This window comes from Medicago truncatula, chromosome 7 (assembly GCF_003473485.1).
Source record: "Medicago truncatula cultivar Jemalong A17 chromosome 7, MtrunA17r5.0-ANR, whole genome shotgun sequence".
Lineage (NCBI taxonomy): Eukaryota > Viridiplantae > Streptophyta > Magnoliopsida > Fabales > Fabaceae > Medicago > Medicago truncatula.
The window spans coordinates 29,692,102-29,712,503 of NC_053048.1; the positions used below are offsets into that span (position 1 = coordinate 29,692,102).

General features: G+C 32.2%; 4 protein-coding genes and 2 non-coding genes across 7 annotated transcripts; 3 read left to right on the forward strand and 3 right to left on the reverse strand.

Annotated features, from left to right (window-relative positions):
- Positions 1–376: 376 nt before the first annotated feature.
- LOC25498589 (uncharacterized) lies at positions 377–2,023 on the reverse strand. The gene is made up of 3 exons (XM_013593522.1): positions 1,406–2,023; positions 569–1,294; positions 377–469 (listed from the first exon to the last, which is right to left on the reverse strand). Exons 1-3 carry the CDS (start codon positions 2,021–2,023, stop codon positions 377–379), a joined length of 1,437 nt encoding a protein of 478 aa, XP_013448976.1.
- Positions 2,024–6,671: 4,648 nt separating this feature from the next.
- Positions 6,672–9,460, reverse strand: LOC25498590 (uncharacterized). Of its 2 annotated transcripts, none has more exons than XM_013593523.3 (3): positions 8,122–9,460; positions 7,328–7,990; positions 6,672–7,047 (listed from the first exon to the last, which is right to left on the reverse strand). In XM_013593523.3, exons 1-3 carry the CDS (start codon positions 8,791–8,793, stop codon positions 6,955–6,957), a joined length of 1,428 nt encoding a protein of 475 aa, XP_013448977.2. In that variant the 5' UTR covers positions 8,794–9,460; the 3' UTR covers positions 6,672–6,954. The 2 variants fall into 2 exon arrangements, with proteins under 2 accessions (XP_013448977.2, XP_039684135.1); XM_039828201.1 differs by having other exon boundaries at positions 8,402–9,457.
- A 590-nt stretch (positions 9,461–10,050) lies between these two features.
- Positions 10,051–11,945, forward strand: LOC112416647 (uncharacterized). Its single transcript, XM_024770936.2, has 3 exons — positions 10,051–10,273; positions 10,449–10,523; positions 10,621–11,945. Exons 1-3 carry the CDS (start codon positions 10,051–10,053, stop codon positions 11,943–11,945), a joined length of 1,623 nt encoding a protein of 540 aa, XP_024626704.2.
- Positions 11,946–16,596: 4,651 nt separating this feature from the next.
- TRNAM-CAU (transfer RNA methionine (anticodon CAU)) lies at positions 16,597–16,681 on the forward strand. The gene is given in 2 exon segments: positions 16,597–16,634; positions 16,646–16,681. It is a non-coding gene; the product is annotated as a tRNA-Met (tRNA).
- Positions 16,682–17,676: 995 nt separating this feature from the next.
- Positions 17,677–17,748, forward strand: TRNAD-GUC (transfer RNA aspartic acid (anticodon GUC)). The gene has a single exon. It is a non-coding gene; the product is annotated as a tRNA-Asp (tRNA).
- Positions 17,749–18,916: 1,168 nt separating this feature from the next.
- LOC25498594 (uncharacterized) lies at positions 18,917–19,751 on the reverse strand. The gene is made up of 2 exons (XM_013593525.1): positions 19,143–19,751; positions 18,917–19,030 (listed from the first exon to the last, which is right to left on the reverse strand). Exons 1-2 carry the CDS (start codon positions 19,749–19,751, stop codon positions 18,917–18,919), a joined length of 723 nt encoding a protein of 240 aa, XP_013448979.1.
- Between the last annotated feature and the right edge of the window lie 651 nt (positions 19,752–20,402).

The window sequence follows — 20,402 nt, forward strand, 5'->3', positions numbered from 1 at the left end:
GGAGGGAAGTGAAATGTTTTCTAATATGTTTTGAATAAGAGGGGAAGGCAGTGTAATTCAAGCATCTTTGAAAGGCGGGGAGTATAATTTACTCAAATAATAATTGGATCCTATTCTTCAATATGAAGGGAAAGACATATAAACCAACATATGCGGTAAAGTGATTTGGTTTGCTGAAAATATAAAGAATACTGTTAACATCAACAAAAAGAAGAGTCTAACTTCATGTCATTCTGAAATAAGAACAAGGAAAAATACGAAGATACTAAAGCAAAAATGATAAAATAGAAAGAAAAAAGAAAAAAAAAACACAAAATAGTTGTCTATTACAAACTTTCTTCTAGTAAATCAATCATAAAGCAAAATGTCTAACTTCTCATTTCTCTTCCTTAACATCGGTTAGCAAGTGACTTAGACCAATTGTGAGAGCTGAAGTTGAGATCAAAGACGCCTTAAATATATTTAGACACTACACCAACAAAAAAATATTGAACAAATGCAACATTATTAGCTTATACAACACAAAAGCACATAAAGGATAAATCTATAGATATTTAATATAACTTACATCTTGGATGCCAACAGTGACAACTTTTTCCTTCACATCAGTAAGAGGAGTTTCCAAACGGTTGATTAAATGTAAAGCTGATATTGGAGACGATGGTGCTAAGATCAAGTCATCGGTAACAAGGTACATTGCAGGTCCTTTGACAAAACCTTTGCGACTTGCAGTATCTGATTCGGTATAAACTAGTTTGACTTCTCTTGATTTTTTAATGTCCCTCCAAAATTCTTCACTTATGAAACATGGATCATTGTTAATGCTTTGTTTGCAACTTACTTGAGGATAATAACAATAATACCTACCAGTATCTTCTGGGCGTGATAAACCCAGTTTCATAGAACGGAACTGCAGATACCCGTATGGAGAAACAAGCCTATTCTTTGCTTCTTTTGACAACAAAAATTTGTTTTCTTCTAAATTAACAATGCTATTGTACAAAGTATCAATACTTCCCAAAGAAGAATTTTCTCCTAAAATACATCTAAGGGCACCCAAGGGAAAGGTCAGAAAACTTAGAAGTAGGTCTACAAAATCTTGATCCCCTTGTGCATATAATATTTTCTTATCTGATTTCCTTATAACCAAGTTCAGGGTGATTTGAAAGTTACTACAGTGTATATAACCAGAAGGCAAAAACAATGACCTCTCAAGGGATGGTTTCATCTTCGTTACAAATATATCAGTCAATGGCGAATTTGAAAGCAGTGAACACTTTAATAGATCCAATACCTGGAGAAAATATCAAACAGTCAGAAAATGAATATAATATCAAAAATTTAAAATAAGTGATTTACGTAGATTAAGCATTAACTAATGAGAAAAAAACTTATTAAAAAATACCTTTTCCTTCGTAACATTGACGGTCATTTCTTTTAATGAACTCATGCTTTTTATTCCAGAATTCTGAACCAGATCAAGGCTTGTATAATGCGAAGCAGTTGGGACGACATTCAGATTATCAGTAACGACAAAAGTTGCAAAATCATTGACAAATCCTTTGTGAAAAGGTTCCAGAGAAATTGATCGGGTCATAGAAACACCACATGCACAATTTCTATTTATGGAAGTAGTGAAGTAACGATAGATGCATGTTTCAAGATTGGTACATACGAAATACGCAGTCGGCTGAGTGTCATCAATGTTAAGTTTAAGAGTGTTGCAATAATGTTCAGATGAGCTTTTTGGCTGGAGTAACAATCCTCTACTTTCCTCCGTCCACAGAACTTCTTTGTCGAGGTCTGCCACGCTTTGATAGAGTGTGTTCAAACAACCGATAGTAACTGGCCCGATCTTTGAATCCTTCTGCACAAGTCTTGCAATGGTTCCTAAAGGCAATGTCAAGAAGCTAAATAAAGCATCCACAAAGTCTTTACCTGCCTCAGCAAACAAGACTTTGTTGGTCTCTTTGTTCACAAGAAGTTTCAAAGACACTTTCTCCTTATTTTTACTATCACCCATGGTATAAACTAGCAAAGGAGAAGCAAAAACAATTTTGAAGGACTAAAAACTCCAAAGAAAGTGTATTATCAAATGGATAGATAATGATTTTGGAAATTCAACATACTCGGTGTATTTATTTTATGCACCAGTATTGGTTATTAAATGTGAATTCTTTGAGTTTAGTAATTTTAATTCTTGGAAAAGTATGATGGCGTTAATTAGCTCAACTTTCACAACAGAAAGTTAAACGGTCATGTGGCTTTGAATTTACGAGGAAGAGGTTAATAACGGGTTAGAAAAAACCCTTTGGACGTTACAACTTACAAGGGGAGCCAGACGGATTTATTAGATTACTGCTCTTCCCCATCACATTTCGCTCCAGCCCAGCTGAACTGAGTTAACTTGCGCAGCGTGAGTTGCGTGACTTAAGTCACGTTGAAAAATTCCAATATTTTCATCAATCGTTTCTTCTGCATGTCATCCATGAATTAAAACACTAAACCTAATGTAATCTCAACTCCTTTCATATGCTTATATGCACATATGGGCCGCAGCTTTTCTTTCAATTTTCAACCATCGTATGTTCACATCATGATTTCTCATCCTCATCGATTCTGAGCAATTCATCAACAATTGAATTAATATATATTTCGTCCACCACTTGGCTCTCTCTTCCTCTTTCTCAATTATTTAAAGGACTGCAAAACTTGTTGTTCTCTTGCTTGTTTAATTCATCAATTCTATGGAGAAGAAATGATTGATCAAAATATGAATTCTGCTCTTCTCCCAAAGTGAGTTAACTAATGCGACGTTAGTTAACTCACGCAGCGTTAGTTAAGTAACGCAGAGTTTAACACTTACGTTAGTTAACTAGTGCAAGGGCATTTTTGGAATGGCTGCAGGGTGCGAGCGAAAAGTGCAGTGGGAAGAGCAGAATTCGATTTATTAAGGTATTATTTAGTTTTATTTTGCAAAAAAAAATCTCCAATTGTATTCGTGGTCTGGTTTGGATCCGTTTTGAGGCAAAAACTCATCTGATCCAAAGATGAAATTATATGCGGTTCGATTCGGTTGGATGATTAAATTAAAAAATCGATCTGAACCGATCAATTTAATACGGTTTAATTTGGACGGATTTTTGATATCCAAATTACAAATTGTAACATTTTTTATTAATACTAATCTTATAAAAATATGATAAAATAATAGGTTTGATATGAAATATAACATATGATTTATAAAAAAATTAATAGTACAAAATAAAAATGATTTATTATCTTTGAAACATATGAAATAGAAACAAAATTGATTAAATTAAACTCATATGTAGTATTAAAAGAATTAAAAAGAAAAAAATAATAGCTTAATATAATACATTATACTTATAAAAATGGAAATATATATTATAATATATGTATGCAGTTCGATTCGGGTTTGAAAAATCAATTCAAAGTCCGATCCAATCCGAGCGGTTTTCATAAAATGTCATCCAAACATATCCAATAATATATTAAGATCATAATCTCTTTTCGGTATAATATCCCTTTGAAAATTAATAATGATCTTAAAAATAAATTCTTCTTCGATTATTTGAGAAATCATATGTTAGAAGCACCATATTTAAGTGGTTGAAATACCATATTAACATTTGGAGATGTTAAAAGTTAGAATAGTGATAACACCATATTTGAATGGTCTTAGTACCATATAATAGTGGTTTCAATATTAAATCCGAGTGGCCTTTATAGCCATATTTGAGGGTGTAATTTTGGAACGGTTTTCTATAAAACAGTAGTTAATCGCACAGTTGTAGGTGAGCTTGTTTTATCCTGGAGGCGGCGTGGTTGATAGTCTGCCTTGCACAATTTTGGGCAGTGCCACGAAACATCTTAAAGAGAGCGACCTGGTCGTGACTCAATCTAGTAACAACTTCGGTAGATGAAAATTATTTTTCAAAATTGATTTGGAAATCCAAAATACAAAAACTTGGAAATCCAAAATCAACAAAATCTCATCAAGGTAACGTCTAACTCGATCAATGTCTTCTAACTATGATGACCAAATATAGATAACATCGTTCTCACATCGTCATTGTTGTGGAGTTTCATCTGGGATGAACCAAACACTTCTATCTGATTTGATTGATGGACAATGACACTCAAAACTGATCATCCTTCTCATGCTGTCGTGGATGGAACAACCATTAATTTGGTCTAGTTGATCATTAAATGCAGACATTAATGTAACATCAACACAAATCCTAAACAAATTGGATTTCCCTTGGTTGTAGTAAATTGCAACTAGGTTAGTGTTCATTTTGACTGGATAAGTGTTCCTTGTTTAATGGTGTGGAATGAAAATAAACCAACCACATCAAATTATAGCTGTTTATGTGCGTTATGAACCACAAAACTGTCTGTGATGTTTGAAGAAAGTTTAGGAGATTAAACACCAAGTAATTATACTTTGATCTAATGTTATGTGAATTGAAAAAATAGAGTGTATGGTCCCACCTAAAATAGAAAACAAACATTAGTAGTGTTTAAATTACGGTATTTAATTTTAAATACTTGATAATGATAAAAATAAGAAAAATGTTAACAAGTGCCCTAAGGACATTGTTTAAACATCAAAAATAGCAACTTTTGCATTGGAAATTGAACGGTTATAACTTCAACAAGTGTTTGACTTATATTTTCAAGGCATAATTTCTTTTTATGGATTACTAAAACAATGCCCTTAGACACTTGTTTACAAGACCTTGAAAATAATAGTAATTATTATTTTTATTCGTAAATATCACTTCCCATAAATTGAGCTTATGGTGATTGTGATAAGAATAAAAATTTAATTGAATTTTTTATATTTCATTCGTTCAAATTCAATAGTTTGTTTCCTCCACTTTTATATTCAACTAGCTTCGGTCTTACACTTTGTAATCAACGTTGAACGCCTATTGAACCGATGCGCCATGAAATTGAAACATGCATGAACACCATTCACTAGTGAGTGTCCTCCAAGTCAACACCTATAAATTAAGTCCACAAAAAAAGAATAAATGCGAACTAACATATTATTTTGTGGTTGGAAAGATCTCAAAAGCGGTGAATTCAAGCAGATTCACTTGAAATATGGCACAATGTTGTAAGATTTAGATGATTGGGAGTATTTTATGTCAAAATATGAAATTGGAGAAATGAGGAAACGATGCTGAGAAAAATAAAAAATTCAGAGCGCCGCAAGGATAGGGGATAAGAAATTCTCTTACCTTAACACCGTATGATTTGTACTTTTAACCCTACATACACCAAAATATCCTTGATTTTATTAACCAAAAAAATCTCTTATCAGATTCCACATTTCCTCACAAAACAAAGAATGAAATTTTCATATCGAACCTTTCATTTTTGAACTTTCTAGTAAGAGAAGTTTCGAATATGAAAGATGTGGTAAACATATTCATAAAGGAAGTTTTGTTTTCTAAAAGCTCTGATTCCTATCATTCTTCTAATATCTGCACCACATCTTACAATCAGTGAAAATTCTAGTATTTATACTCCCTCCGGTCCTATTTACAAGATAAAGTTGACTTTTTAGATACATTGAATAATATATGTATTTAGTCAAGAACCTAAACCAAATACATAAATTATTTAATGTATCTAAAAAGTAAATTGTCTCTTGTAAATAGGACCGGAGGTAGTAAATATTTATACCGGACATTTCATTTTCAAAATATTTTCATAAAGTAAAATGAGCTTAAAAATTCGAGTTGCAGATTATACCACTTCAATGCCAAGAAAATTGGGCATCATGTCAAAATCACACATATCAAATTCGACTATCATTGTATTTCAAAATACGATCATCACCATATAAACAATAAATAAGCAATTTTCTTTGCAGTCTAATGCATCACAAAAGGTGGATCATTAAGTTGCAAATTAAGAGGAAATTTTAATTCTTATATTAGTGACAAAAGAGTAAAATGTGCTAGCGATTGCAATCAGAACTATGGTTCCGTATGGCATTACTGAGGTGGTGCGCTTGTTCGTGGTTTATTGTTCATTAGGCTTGATTAGCCATAGTGAATTTCAAATGGTAGATCAAATACATTACATGGCATGAATAAAGGAAATTTCGATTTCTTAGTATTCATGAATTGCACTTTCTGATTTCACTTTGATTGCATCAAGCTTTTGCCATCATGAAAATTTTATATTTTTATATATGCTCTATCTTCCACCTATTAATTCACGTGCTGTGGTCTTCTTTGATAATCTGTGGTAAATAAAAATTCTGAGAATTACAGCGACACTTCACATTGAAGGCTTGTACGATATCGCCACATCTGATTACATACAATTATTTCATTTTCTTAAATTATTACAGAGATACCGACATGTCAATGTTAGTAACTTGTCCAGCTGTCCAGGGTACGGTTTATGCCAATGCTTCATAGTTAAACAAATAATAGTTATAGTATACTAGTTGTGCAGAAAAATTCACCGACTTATTCGTTGTTTGCAGTGTAATTTCCAAAGTTGTTTTGAGAATTGGATGTTAGTTATCTTTCTTGTTTAAATGTACTGCAAATCTTTAGCACAACTTGGGTTTATGAGAACACCCTTAAATATCAACGAAATACCGATATAACAACGCGAGGGAAAGAAATGAAACAGAACTTGCATTGTAAATGGTAGAAATGAAATAAGCACCAAATAGTAAGTCTAGTTATGTTGTCTGTTACAAACTTCCATCTATCATACTTCACTTCAATTCTCATTTTTCCACCTTAACTTCAGTTAACAACTGAGCTAGACCATTTGTTAGAGAAAACATTGAAGCCAAAGCAGCCATTAATATAAAAAATGACATTGTAACAAGGCAGGAACATAAACAAATATTAAACCACAAATCTTGATCAACCAACAAAATGATATCTGTTCTCATTTCTCCTTCTTAATTTGTGTTAACAAGTGACGGAGACCATTCGTTAGAGCAGACGTTGAGCATAAAGCAGCCTTAAATATGTTGCGACTCTGAACCAACACAACAATGTGAAATGAGCTATTGCTACATAATTAATCTTATTGAAAATATAATTTGTAGTCATTCATTAGTTAAAAACAAATGGCTAACTATACTAATTAATTTCTAACGAGTAGATGGCTACTAAATATATCTTCAATGAGCATCATAGTAAATCGTTCTAGTATGAAAACTTAAAACACAACTGCAAAATTGCGAAGGAGATAAATCTATATTGTTTTCACTCCTAATATAATTACCACTTAGATTTCTTTTCAAAAAAATAATTACCTCTTTGATGCCGATGGTGACAACTTTTTCCTCCAAATCATCAATAGGTGTTTTGAAACGTTGAAGTACATGTATAGATGAAACTGGAGACAACAAGGGTTCTACGATCAGATCATCCGTAACCACATACATTTCTGGTCTCTTGACAAAACTTCCCAGACTTCCCGCATGCAGTGTGGCAATGGTATTAACCAGTTGCATTTTTCTAAAATTTCCCCTATCCCTCCAATCTTCTTCATTTTTTAAAAGCGTGAGATCAAATATTTTTCCACAATAATATTGCAAAACACTTATCTTGAGAAGCCTGTTCTTTGCATCCTTAGATATGAAATACATTTCTTCATTTAAATCAGCTATGCTCTTGCACAATCCATCAATACTTCCCAAAGAACTATTCCCTTCTAAGTTGCGTAAAACACCACCCAATGGAAATGTTAAAAAACGTATAATCAACTCTGCAAAATCACGTCCCCCTTGAGCATATAATATAATGTCATCAGATTTTCTGATAACTAGCTTCACGGTGATATTAATATCATCACTAAAAATTGTTTTAACATCATCAGAGAAAATCCTTGATCTCTCTATACGAGGTTTCATGCCTAAAAACACATCAGTTAGAGGTGTCTTGGAAAACAATGAACACTTTAACAGATCCAATACCTGCAGAATATTACTTCTAATCAATCAAAGACTAAAATAGTGAATTGAAGAATACAACTTAAAAAGTGGCAAACTAGAGCAATTACCAAGAAACAAGGAATAGTGATTTAGAGAATAAGCATATGTAAAACCTTTCCCTTTGTGACATTGACCGTCATTTCTTTGATCGAACTTGTGCTTTTTATTCCAAAGTTGTTGCTCAGATCAAAGATCATGTGATCCATGGAATGCGGCAAGACAGTTAAATTATCGCTAATGACAAAACTTTTATTAAACTTCACAAATCCTAAGCAAAAATCTTTCAGGGATGATGAAAGGGAAACTGAATGGGACAACGGATGCCCATAGAAACAATAATTGTTTTTTGAACCTATGCTCAAATAAGTGCATTGATAATCGAGTTCTTCATACTTGGAACATATGAAGTACTTTGTGGGCTGAGAGTCATCAAAATTAATTCTGAGAGTGCGGCAATAATCTTCCGACGAGTTATAATTTGTCAACAAACCCATTTTTTCAACACTTCGATAGAGTGAGTTAAGACAACCAATTGTAACCGGTCCAATACTTGACTCTTTCTGAAGAAGTCTTGCAATGGTTCCTAATGGTAATGTTAAGAAGCTACATAGAATGTCCACAAAATCTTTATCTGCTTCAGCAAATAAAACTTTGTTAGTGTCTGTGTTTACAAGAAGTTTCAAAGACACCACTTGCTCTTTAGGATATAATTGAAGAACTGTCATGAATCTCATTATAGCAGCTATGAAACAAGAAAACAAACGTGAAAGAAAAGAAAGAAGCATGATGAGATTGAAGATTCAGATACAGTGGAGTATAATGTAACTTTGATCAATTTTTTCAACATTCATATATTGGGCTAAAGTGGTGAGGAATTTTCATAAAAAAAACATGGTTCAAATTTAAGATGGTCGTTTTTCTTTCAATTTTTGGAATCCTAAATCTAATCTCAAGAACAGAATCCAATATTCAACTTTCATACCCATTAACTTAAATGAATTTTTACAGTCAAATATAGCATAAAGTTCCAAACTTTACATCAAAACCATACACAGTACCAAATCAATTAATGAATTCAAAGATAGAAATAAAAAAAATAGTAATCAGCGAAAAAAACTCAATATATGTATAAATCTATGGTGTTGAACCAAAAATAGAAACTTTTTAACTGAAATCAAACAAAAAAAATTGAATTTCAAAAATCAAAATTGATGGATTTAAAGGAGTAAAAATTGGAGAGAAAAGCAAGAACTAGGATTAGTGAGGAAGAGGAAAAGGGTGTGAAAGGAAATTGAAGATGGATCAGAGAAGAAGGGTTTGAGTGTTGAGATGAAAATGTTAAGAAGATGAAATTTTTGCGGAGAAGAGTTTTGAGATTGGGAGCATTTTCAAGATATGAAGGCGTGATGGGATGGGTCAAACATGGATGATCTCAGCCGTTGGATTACATCGACATTGTTCTTGAAAATGCACTTCCGTTTATCGCGGGTATGATAGTGACCGTTCGATTAGAGCACGCGTGAAGAGGGATGGGTACCCGTGAGGTTGACAAATGCTCGATTAAAATAAGAAGGAAAATGTTAAAAGTGTTCCTAAGGGCATTGATTAGGAGTTTATAAGTTATCTCAAACAAATTCAAAGTGCAAACACATAGTCCCTCCGTCCCACAATGTAAGTCGCTTTGACATTTTTTCGCATATTAAGAAATATTTAACTTTTATGAACTTTGTTAAAATTAAATATGTGTTTTCCTCTTTTACCCTTGGCAACACAATTACTCCAACTTAATTGCCACCGTCCCACATTCCTCCAACTCCAAGGCAATGAATTCATATGATTCCTTCTCTCTCTTCAATTGCATGTACCAAGGCAACGATACCTTTTCTCTCTTTCTCCCATGTAAAGAAAAAATTCATTTGATTTATAAAAAAACATCCAATTTGTTCATGAAATTTTTTCAAGTTTCCCTCCAACAAATTAGTATGTGGCTGTTCATTTTTTCTATAAATTAAGATTATTGAACTAAACAAAAACATACTAATATGACTTTAAATCATGAATCTGAAATTTTTAATCAAGAAATTGATAATGGAGATGTCCAGCAACAAAATTCAAATGAAATGCATCATCTCCCCGATTTAAACATCAATGTAGCACAAAATATTGATCTTAATATCATTCCAAATTCTCCACTGCAATTTTCGTTTGACTTGAATGTGCAACCATTTGATACATGTTTGAATGAAGATGTCCAGGAGCATATTGGTAAGTAACTAAACATCCGTTTATTGCTTCTTCACGCCTCTATCTTATGATTGTAGTTAAGAATAAACTTTGTCTTATTTTCTCACACTACAAACTTGATCAATTAATTTATAGTTTTCTTTTTTAACATTATTTTACATTCCATGTTCTTATATGTTCTTTTGCATGTTATTAGAAAGTGAACAGTATGAAGAAAATTATGCAGAAAATAGCAATGTACTACATGAAGATATTGGATTAGAATCTACGGGTATAATTTATCCTATTTATTTAATTTGTTTTCTTTTCTTTCTAATAATTAATCTATGAAAACGTCTTATATAATGTTTATTTCATCCTACATATAGAAGAAGACAATGACAATGACATGTCAGATTTGGAAGTACTAGAGGTACGAAGGAGAAAGGTGTTGTCTAATATTGAAAGAAGATTAATATATGAGGCTTTATTAGAGAAAAGTGTTGATGGAAAATTGAAAAGAGGAATGACCAGCTTAGTGGCGTCGCAATTTTCACTTCATATACGGTATGTTCAACGTATTTGGAAACTTGCCGAGAACAAAGGAGTGCATGCTAATGTGTCTAGTAAAAGGGCAGGAAATTGTGGGCGCAAGAGAGTTCAAGTAGACCTTGATCGAGTTCGTGACATTCCTTTGAAAAAAAGAACAACTATTAGAGATCTTTCTGAAGCATTGGACGTGAGTAGGGGCACTTTGTCAAGATGTATTCGGTCAAAAGAAATACGAAAAAACTCAAATGCTATAAAACCTGCATTAACGGAAGGAAATAAGAAAGCTCGATTACAATTTTGCATATCAATGCTTGATAGTGCTAGCATAGATCATGATCCAATTTTTAAGGGGATGTATACCACCGTTCACATTGACGAGAAGTGGTTTTATTTGAAAGAAAAGTCTAAGAAGTTTTACTTGGTCCATGATGAAGAAGATCCAATTTTCAGTTGTCAAAGCAAAAATTACATACCAAAAATCATGTTTTTAGTGGCCATTGCTAGACCAAGATTTGATGCACAAGGAAAAGAAATATTCTCCGGGAAAATTGGTGCATTTCCCTTAATAACAAGAGAGCCAGCTAGAAGGTCTAGTGTAAATAGACCTGCTGGTACACTTGAGACAAAACCAATACAATCGATTACTAGAAATGTCATCAAGAAATGTGTGCTTGAGCAAGTTGTACCTTCCATGATGGAACTATGGCCAATTGAAGAAAGGGGTCAACCAATATTTATTCAACAAGACAATGCAAAAACACACATTGATTCTGAAGATCAAGATTTTCGTTGTGTAGCCTCACAAAATGGATTTGATATTCGTTTGGTGCGTCAACCACCAAACTCTCCTGATTTAAATGTTTTAGATCTTGGTTTCTTTAGGTCAATTCAAGCCTTACAACACAAGAAGTCTCCTAACTCTGTTGATGATCTTGTGGATGCAGTTCAAAAGTTATTTGAAGAGTATGACACTATCCTGTCAAATCGTATATTTTTATCACTTCAATCATGTATGATTGAAATCATGAAAGTAAAAGGTACCCACAACTACAAGATTCCACATATGAAAAAAGAACAATTAGAAAGAAGAAAGGAATTGCCAACACAAAGGAAATGTGATATTCAATTGGTGCAAGAGGTTCTTAGTTATTTAGATCAATAGGTGGAAAAGAATAGTGAGATGTTGAAGTTACTTTCATTTTTGTGTTTTGAGTATTGCTTGGATTTATTCACTGTTAGAATATGCTACTGAATGGTTATGAAGAATTATCGTAAAATAAAATCACAAAATTAGTGATGAGTAAATAAACAATTAACAAGAATATAAGTAAGATTGAGAAAGGATAAAAAGATCTTAAATTCATAAAAAAAAAAAAAAAAAAAAAACAAGTTTTTGTCTGATGCACGGCTCATATTATTGAGAAAGGATTTCCCCTTAAAAACAACTCTTATTATAAGATGATAAAAAAGACAACTTTTAATAAAACTTTGGAAGATAAATCTTGCGTAATTTCTTGTACTCCTTTTTAATTTCGTCTGAACTGTCATCTTCCTCGTCAGGAAATTTGTTCAAATCCAAACCATTGTCTTCAGGGATATTTAAATCAATGTTTAAGTTGTCTTCAACATCTTCCAAGTTGTCTTCAACATCTTTTCCAAAGCGACTTACATTGTGGGACGGAGGGAGTATATGCTATATGCATACAAGTAGGGCTCTGGCTACGGTGGGAGACCTGAATAGGTCTCCTACCGTAGGAGACATACTATTTTTTTTTTTTTTTTTTTTTGCAAATATGAATATGAATTATTGGATGAATGTTCATAAATCCTTTGATTAAAATGCTTACTATACACTTTTAATACTCAATTGCTTTCTTGTTTTTATTCTAAACTAGTAGTGTGTTTATCTGGTGTTGTTCGGGTTAGACATATAATTATGGACGACCAAAATTATAAATGCAAGATATTTGGATATAAAATTTACCATGAACTGGTACATGACGAATATCTTAATGGGTATGCACGAATAAAAAAAAAATATCCGTACATTGATAGATGCACATACAAGTGAAATTAACAGGATTTAGTAAAAAAAAAATTGACAAACTAGATTTAGTAAAACAATTAACACATATAGCATAAAATAAACATTTTTATATTTTATATGAAATAAAAATATTCTCATTGTGAAATAAAAACAAACATATAAAATATTTGGACGATAAAATCAAAGTAGATATGGATTGTTGAGATGTTTATGTTAGATAGGAAAATGAGTTTTGTTACAAAATTACCATCATCTTTTGTTAATAACGAGAAGATTTTTATTTCGTGACGAGAAGTTTTTTTATTTAAGTAATACGACAATCATATAATTTTACGAATTTAATAACAAATATAAATTTTTGCGAGTCCGGGAAATTAAAAGAAATGTTTATTTTATTCTATGTACATGTGGCACCTCCACATTAGCTGAAATTTATGCTACGTTATAGGGGATAAATGACTTTTTGTTGTTGTTGCTTTCTTCATCTTCTTCCTTCCACTTCTTCATCATCTTCAATATCACTTTCATCAATATTCATAAAAAATGCAGAATTTGTTTTAAGAAACAACAACCTATCAACAACATTACCATCATCTCATTACGTCACCTCCAACCACCATCAACAACAATAACACGACCTAAGCTAATCAACAAAAATTAGTTCACAACCTCCATAAATTCTGTCAACAAAAGCACTAGTACATACATATCTAAAGCCTAAACTATATCTTCAAAAACAAAAACATAATAAAATTGAGTAGAATTCTATTGCTGAATTGAAATTTCCCTTGAGTCTTAAATCTTAATGTTGGTAACCTGTGAGCTACAATGAATGGAAAAGATGCAAAAATAAATAAGAGTAAGTTAGTAAAGAAATAATTAATGTACTCGGAAATACCAAAAGGGTCTTATAAAAAAGGATTTTTTTTCGCAAAAGGGTCTTGTAATTACGGACGGAGGTAGTATTAAAAAAAGGGAATAATATTTACAATAAGGGGGGACTAGGTCAAAACCCTCAAGAAAAAAATAAATATATACAGAAAAGAAGGACCTGAAATAGCTAAGGAAATCAATAATTAGGCATCTCATTCCTGTCTCTTGCAAAATCCGCAAACAAAGAAGAAGGCAACATAGTGAAGCACACGTATTATTTGGTATCGCATGATCTAAAGCTTCCAAAAAATAATATTCATTTAAACGGTGGAGAGCAATTTTTGTATGAAGTCTTTTGCAAATTCTTTTTTTTCCATCCTTATCTTTTGAGATTCTTCCACTTTTAGTCCCTCGCTTAGACTTGTCAGCAGAATATGTTGACGTGTCCAGCTGACTGTGTAATTATTTTAGTTTTTAATTTTTTTAAAGGAAACAGATGCTACATAGACTAAGTTGTTTGTTCTATTTAAAAATTAAATAAAAAACAAATTAAAATTACAATTAAAAAACCACAAAAATCAAATGCCCTTGTTTTCCAACTTCTTCTTCTTCACACGGTCCATATTCTTCTTCTTCCTCTTCATTATAAACCCAAGAACAAGCTTCAACAAGTACAAGAATATATAGGAAGCTTCATGTTCATATAAAAAGACATATTCACAATTTCACAAATCCACAAAATTTCAAGAACAACAACACAAGCTTCAACAAGAAATCCACATATTCAAAGATTCACAAAATTTCAACAAGAAATTCACAAATTCGGAAAGCTTCAACCCATGCATCTAACAAACAAAAACCGATAAAGCTTAAGCACAAATTTACATTTCAATTTTATCCTCTATATTTCAGTTTCATCCCTAATCTTTTATGGATTTTTAAATCGAACTGCAAAATACTCTAAATATCTAAATTGATTTCGAAAAAATTTAACCATGTTCCCACCTTCATGAATTTGCTGGATTTGTAGGATTGGTTTGAATTCGGATCTGGGTTTGGAAAACTCTAACCATTTTTCCCCTTCATAAATTTCAATTTTTTGTGAGTGTTTTTTGAGTTTTCTCCTCATGTACTTGATGAATTTGATGAGATAGGGGATGAAAAGAGAGGAAAGGTATGTGCTTTGTGGTTGGAAGATGAGAAGATCCGAGAGAGAGAATGAAAGATGTGAGAAAATATTAGATTTTTGTGTTTTTAATTTAAGTTTTTGAATTTTTAAAAATGGAAATAATTCTAAATTCTGGGTGGATTAAAAAAATATTAAACTTACACAATCAACATGTCACGTCAATAACTTTTTACAGGGACAAATTTAAGTGAGGGATCAAAAGTGGAAGAATCTCAAATGTTAGGGTTGGAATCTAAACTTTTTTTTTACAGGGACCAAAACCGGAATTCGCTAATATTACAGAGACCAAAAGAGATATTAACCTTTTTTTTTTTTTAAAAGAGTAATCTATAATCTAATTGTAAATAACTTAGCTTCCTTAAACATAAAAAATAGTAGTAATAATTTTAGCTAATACAAAAAAAAAAAAAATCATATTCTCATCACTGACACAAAATACAACTTCTAATTAAAAACATATCCATTTACGACTTCAAGCTAATATCTTTATCATCTTTTTCACACTTTTCGGAATGAACTTGTCCATTTTTTATTTTGTAAAAAAAAAATTAAATAGTTCTGTTTAGGCCTCCTCAATGTCTATTAGGCACCCAAAAAAATTCAAGAGATAACTCTTTGAGGGCCTTTTGTTAATGAAGTCTGCAAAATCTTGTCCCCCTTGAGCATACAATATATTGCCATCTGACTTTCTTATAAGGAGTTTCACAGTGATGTCCATACAACTATTCAAAATGTTTTTAAAATCACAAGAGAAAATGCTTGATTTGTCTACACAAGGTTTCATTTCTAAAAACAAATCAGTTAGAGGTGTCTTGGAAAGCAATGCATGTTTTAGCAGATCCAACACCTGTATATAATATTATTATTACTAATCAATCAAAAACCTAAAAATCAATTGAAATAAAAGATAAAAATGGCAAATTAGAGCAAGAACTAAAAAACTAAGAACAATGATTTAGGGAGCAAAAATTAATTGCAAATATTAAAACCTTTTCCTTCGTGACATAGACCGTCATTTCTTTTACTGAACTTGTGTTTCTCATTTGCAAATTATTGACCAGACCAAACAACGTGTGATCCATAGAGTGCGGCAAGACAGTTAGATCATCAGTAACAAAAAACATAGAATCATCTTTAACAAATCCATTGCCTGACTGTGTCATGGAAACCGAACGGTTCATACGATTTTCACACCTACAATAATTTCTTTTTGTACCAATGCTTAAATTATTACAACGATTATAGTCTTCAAACTTGGAACAAATGAAGTAATTTTTAGGGTCAGTATCATCAATGTTAATTTTGAGACTGCCACAATAATCTTCAGATGAGTTAGTACTCGGCAACAATCGAAGAATTTCCACACTTCAATAGAGTGAGTTAAGACAACCAATTGTAACCGGTCCAATATTTGACTCTTTATGAAGAAGTCTTGCAATGGTTGCTAATGGTAATGTTAAGAAGCTACATAGAATGTCCACAAACTCTTTCTCTGCCTCCGCAAACAAGACTTTGTTTGTCTCTGTGTCTACCAGAAGTTTCAAAGACACTACATGCTCCTTAGTTTGAAAAACAGCAACAGCCATGGTAGCTGCTATCAAACAAGAAACTAAACGAGAAACAAAAGAAAGAAGCATAATGGAATTGTAAATTCAGATATTTCATATAAAATGTATATACTAATTGTTGGCCAACTAACATTAAGGGGTGGTGGCGCAGTTGGCTAGCGCGTAGGTCTCATAGCTTCTGAGTAATCCTGAGGTCGAGAGTTCGAGCCTCTCTCACCCCACCTACCCTACCCTGCATTTTTTTTCTTCACCCCCAACAACATTTATTTTTTGTTTCAATTCTTCAAACATCGAGTTTATTGTACTTCGATACATTTGTTCCCTTCCCACCTACCCTACCCTGCATTTTTTTTCTTCACCCCCAACAACATTTATTTTTTGTTTCAATTCTTCAAACATCGAGTTTATTGTACTTCGATACATTTGTTCCCTTCCCACTTCTTGTACTTTATAGAATTAAGCGGTGGTGACAAAATTGGCTAGCGCGTAGGTCTCATAGCTTCTGAGTAATCCTGTGGTCGAGAGTTCGAGCCTCTCTCACCCCCAACAACATTTTTTTCTTTCAATTCTTCAAACATCAGTTTATTGTACTTCGATATGTTTGTTCCCTTCCCACTTCGTGTACTTTATAGAATTAGTGTCACTTTTACCTTCTTTTTTCTTTAAGTTACTAGTTTATACTTTATTATAAGTGTTCCCTTCACACTTCATGGCCTTTATAGAATCAGTGCCACTTAACCTTTTTTTTGTTTGTTTTTAAGAATAAGTCAGTTGTTACTACTGCATTCAATTCAAGGAAAGGAATCCAACACAACATTTTACAACTTGCCATGTTACTATGTGAGACCCCTCTCAATAAAAATGTTACTGTGAGATACATGTGCGACATTTCCTTCAGATCGGGTCTTAGGATTGGAACACAATTTTCTTATCATTTTTTACCAGACATGAGTTTGTTATGGAAATATGCAAGTGGCTTATATCTAATTTCGTATTTCAACTTAAGAGTGGAGAAAATTAACAAATGGACGGTCCAAGTTCTCTTATAGTTACAGACCATATGTTCTAGAACCATTTTTTATTAGACAAACCCTGAATTCCCATTTGCTAATATGCGCACAGTTCCACAAGCAGGTCCTTTAAACAAATATATAACTTGTTACCTTCAGCCATCGTGAAGGGTGATGTCTTGTTAATTCGTTTCAAGGTCCACCAAGTCGTTGTAGTATAGTGGTAAGTATTCCCGCCTGTCACGCGGGTGACCCGGGTTCGATCCCCGGCAACGGCGTAAACCATATTTTTGCAATTTTGATACAACTCTATCCAGTCTATAGTTTTCTTCCCTGATTTCTTCTTTCTTTTAGTTATCGATACCGTACAAAAATTTAGTTACCAAAAATTTATTTATTTGAAGGATGTCGAAACTTCTTTATTTTTTTGTTTTATTTTGGAAACATTAAAATTTAGGGTAAGAGAATGGTACCACAGTCCAAGGCAATGAAGACTTTCAGAGTTCATAAAACATTCACATATGTGTTTGAATTCACATACCTTATTTTCATTCACATAAAACGTTGTTTGTGACATGATGACAATAAAATTTGTTAATGGATGCTCCACAAACCATGTTGAGGTACATGTGTGACCTAGATGAACTGAACAAGTGTGATGAGGTATGATAGTGTTCAATAATCATCAAATTAGGGCAAAAATCTTTTTTTTTTTTTTTTTTTTCATTTTTAAGTGTTTGTTTAGGATTTTTAGAAAAATCATTTTATCAAAAAAATCTATTTTGACCTTAAAATGATAAGTTATTAGGAATTATGATTTGCAATGGATCTTGAAAATTGTTTAAGGTCAAAATAGATTTTTAATATTAAGATCCTTAAAATGTTAATCCTAATAGGAACAATTGTTTAATAATTGACCTTAAAAATCTATTTTTAATGTCAGGATCTTGACCTTAAAGTGTTAAGTTATTATGATTTGCAATGGATCTTGACAATTGTTTAATAATTAATACACTGGCGTCTGTGTTAATTGCATAGAATGAGAAATGATTTGTCAGGATTAGAAGCAGAAGTATGCAGGAGTAAAACAGAAAAACAGTGCGTGTCTCCAAGGAATTATACATACTAATTCATCATGGAAAACTAAATTATCATTTGGAATCCTATAAATTTGAAAGTCATGAAAAAAGGGCTTTCTATCACTTTGTTCTCTAGAACAAGAATGACGCTATTGATGAGTACTTATTTATAATCGCAAAGATAATGTTAAGAAGCCAGAGAGAAAATCAATCGATCCCAGTATTTGCATAAATGTCACTCTTAATTCAAAACAACGCAAGTCCAAAATAAACAAATTCAAAATTAGGTAAAACTGTTATAACTGAAATTAAATTAAACAACTGCAACATAATGAATTTAGGAATGATCTTTCAAACAAACTTTCTCTTAAAATATGTTGACAGATCTCAGTTTCCCCTCTTGTACTTCAGTCACCAAGTGTCCCAGACCGTTTGTAAGAGCTTCTGTTGAAGTTAAAGATGCCTTCAATATGCTTAGACACTGCACAGGAGAAACAAAACACGGTAAAAGGAGAAATTGTGTTACAATAGTCATTACACAGAAGCTAAAAAAATTTGAAAATGGATTCTATATAGGCATTACAATCACATACCTCATTAATACCAATGTTGATAACCTTTTCCTTCAAGTCATTAAGAGGAGTTCGAAAATGGTTGATTAAGTTTAAAACTGAAGTTGGAGACGACTCTTTTACAACCAAGTCATCTGTGGCAACGTAGGTTTTTGTTCCCTTCACATAACCATCAAAAGATGAAAAAAACACGACTTTTTTGGTACAATCAAAATAATCTATATTTTTGCAAGTTATGTCATAATCGTCATGACAATAAAACTTTTCACGTGGCTGACGAATTGGTAAAATCTGATTCCTCATATTAAACTGTGGGGCCAAATGAGGATCAACAATTTTGTTCTTGGCTTCTTTTGTCACAAAATATTTGTTTTCATCTAAATCAACTATGCTATGGTACAAAGCATCAATACTTCCCAAAGAACACTTTCCTCCAAACATACGCACAACTCCTCCCAAAGGAAATGTAAGAAAACTTAAAAGCAAGTCTGCAAATTCACGATCCCCTTGAGCGTACAATATTTTCCCATCTGATTTTCTAATAACCAGCTTAATTGTGAATTGAATTGCCTTAGCGTTTTCAACATCACAACCGAAAATCCTTGATGACCATCCAATGGTTGGTTTCATTCTTAAAAACACATCGGTCAAAGTTGACTTAGAAATCAAAGAGCATTTTAGAAGATCCAGTACCTATATAGAATATTAAACTAATCAAACAAAGGAAATATTAAAGAAATAAAAAAAGTGCTGCATTTAGAAATAAATAAAGAGCACTAAATAGTAAATAGAAAACCTTTTCCTTTGTGACATTGATGATCATTTCTTTTACAAAACAAGTGCACTTTATTCCAAAACTCTGTCGCATACCAAAGCTTGTAAATATCCATTGAGTTCGGCATGACTCTTAGATCATCAGTAATGACAAAAGTTGCACCATCTTTAACAAATCCATTGCAGAATTGTGTTTCCAGACTAATTACATGGGTTTTTCCGAATTACCAACAGTCATCGTCAGGACATTTTGTGGAAGTATAATTATATTAAAACATATTTTTTATTTATATTAAAATATAATTATATTAAACATGAAAATAAAGAAACAATTCAATGGAAAATTTAAATAGGCTTGAAGGCCTTACAATGAAATAAGTTTTAAGGCATATTTAGCTTATTTATTAGAAGTAGGTAAACTTGATTATTTAATGGTCTTAATGTGTGGAATAAGCCTTTAAATAGGCTTTTAGGGTGGGCTAGACTTTTAAACAGGCCAGACCAAAA

What these genes read in the sequence shown, in the direction of transcription:
- LOC25498589 (XM_013593522.1), bottom strand. Translation starts at nt 2,023, where the DNA reads ATGGGTGATAGTAAAAATAAGGAGAAAGTGTCTTTGAAACTTCTTGTG. An exon ending in TCAATGTTACGAAGGAAAAG is followed by an intron (nt 1,295 to 1,405) that starts GTATTTTTTAAT and finishes TATTTTCTCCAG; the next exon opens with GTATTGGATCTATTAAAGTG. An exon ending in TCACTGTTGGCATCCAAGAT is followed by an intron (nt 470 to 568) that starts GTAAGTTATATT and finishes TTGTTGGTGTAG; the next exon opens with TGTCTAAATATATTTAAGGC.
- LOC25498590 (XM_013593523.3), bottom strand. Translation starts at nt 8,793, where the DNA reads ATGCTTCTTTCTTTTCTTTCACGTTTGTTTTCTTGTTTCATAGCTGCT. An exon ending in TCAATGTCACAAAGGGAAAG is followed by an intron (nt 7,991 to 8,121) that starts GTTTTACATATG and finishes AATATTCTGCAG; the next exon opens with GTATTGGATCTGTTAAAGTG. An exon ending in TCACCATCGGCATCAAAGAG is followed by an intron (nt 7,048 to 7,327) that starts GTAATTATTTTT and finishes GTGTTGGTTCAG; the next exon opens with AGTCGCAACATATTTAAGGC.
- LOC112416647 (XM_024770936.2), top strand. Translation starts at nt 10,051, where the DNA reads ATGACTTTAAATCATGAATCTGAAATTTTTAATCAAGAAATTGATAAT. An exon ending in AGATGTCCAGGAGCATATTG is followed by an intron (nt 10,274 to 10,448) that starts GTAAGTAACTAA and finishes GCATGTTATTAG; the next exon opens with AAAGTGAACAGTATGAAGAA. An exon ending in TATTGGATTAGAATCTACGG is followed by an intron (nt 10,524 to 10,620) that starts GTATAATTTATC and finishes TCCTACATATAG; the next exon opens with AAGAAGACAATGACAATGAC.
- LOC25498594 (XM_013593525.1), bottom strand. Translation starts at nt 19,751, where the DNA reads ATGAAACCAACCATTGGATGGTCATCAAGGATTTTCGGTTGTGATGTT. An exon ending in TCAACATTGGTATTAATGAG is followed by an intron (nt 19,031 to 19,142) that starts GTATGTGATTGT and finishes TCTCCTGTGCAG; the next exon opens with TGTCTAAGCATATTGAAGGC.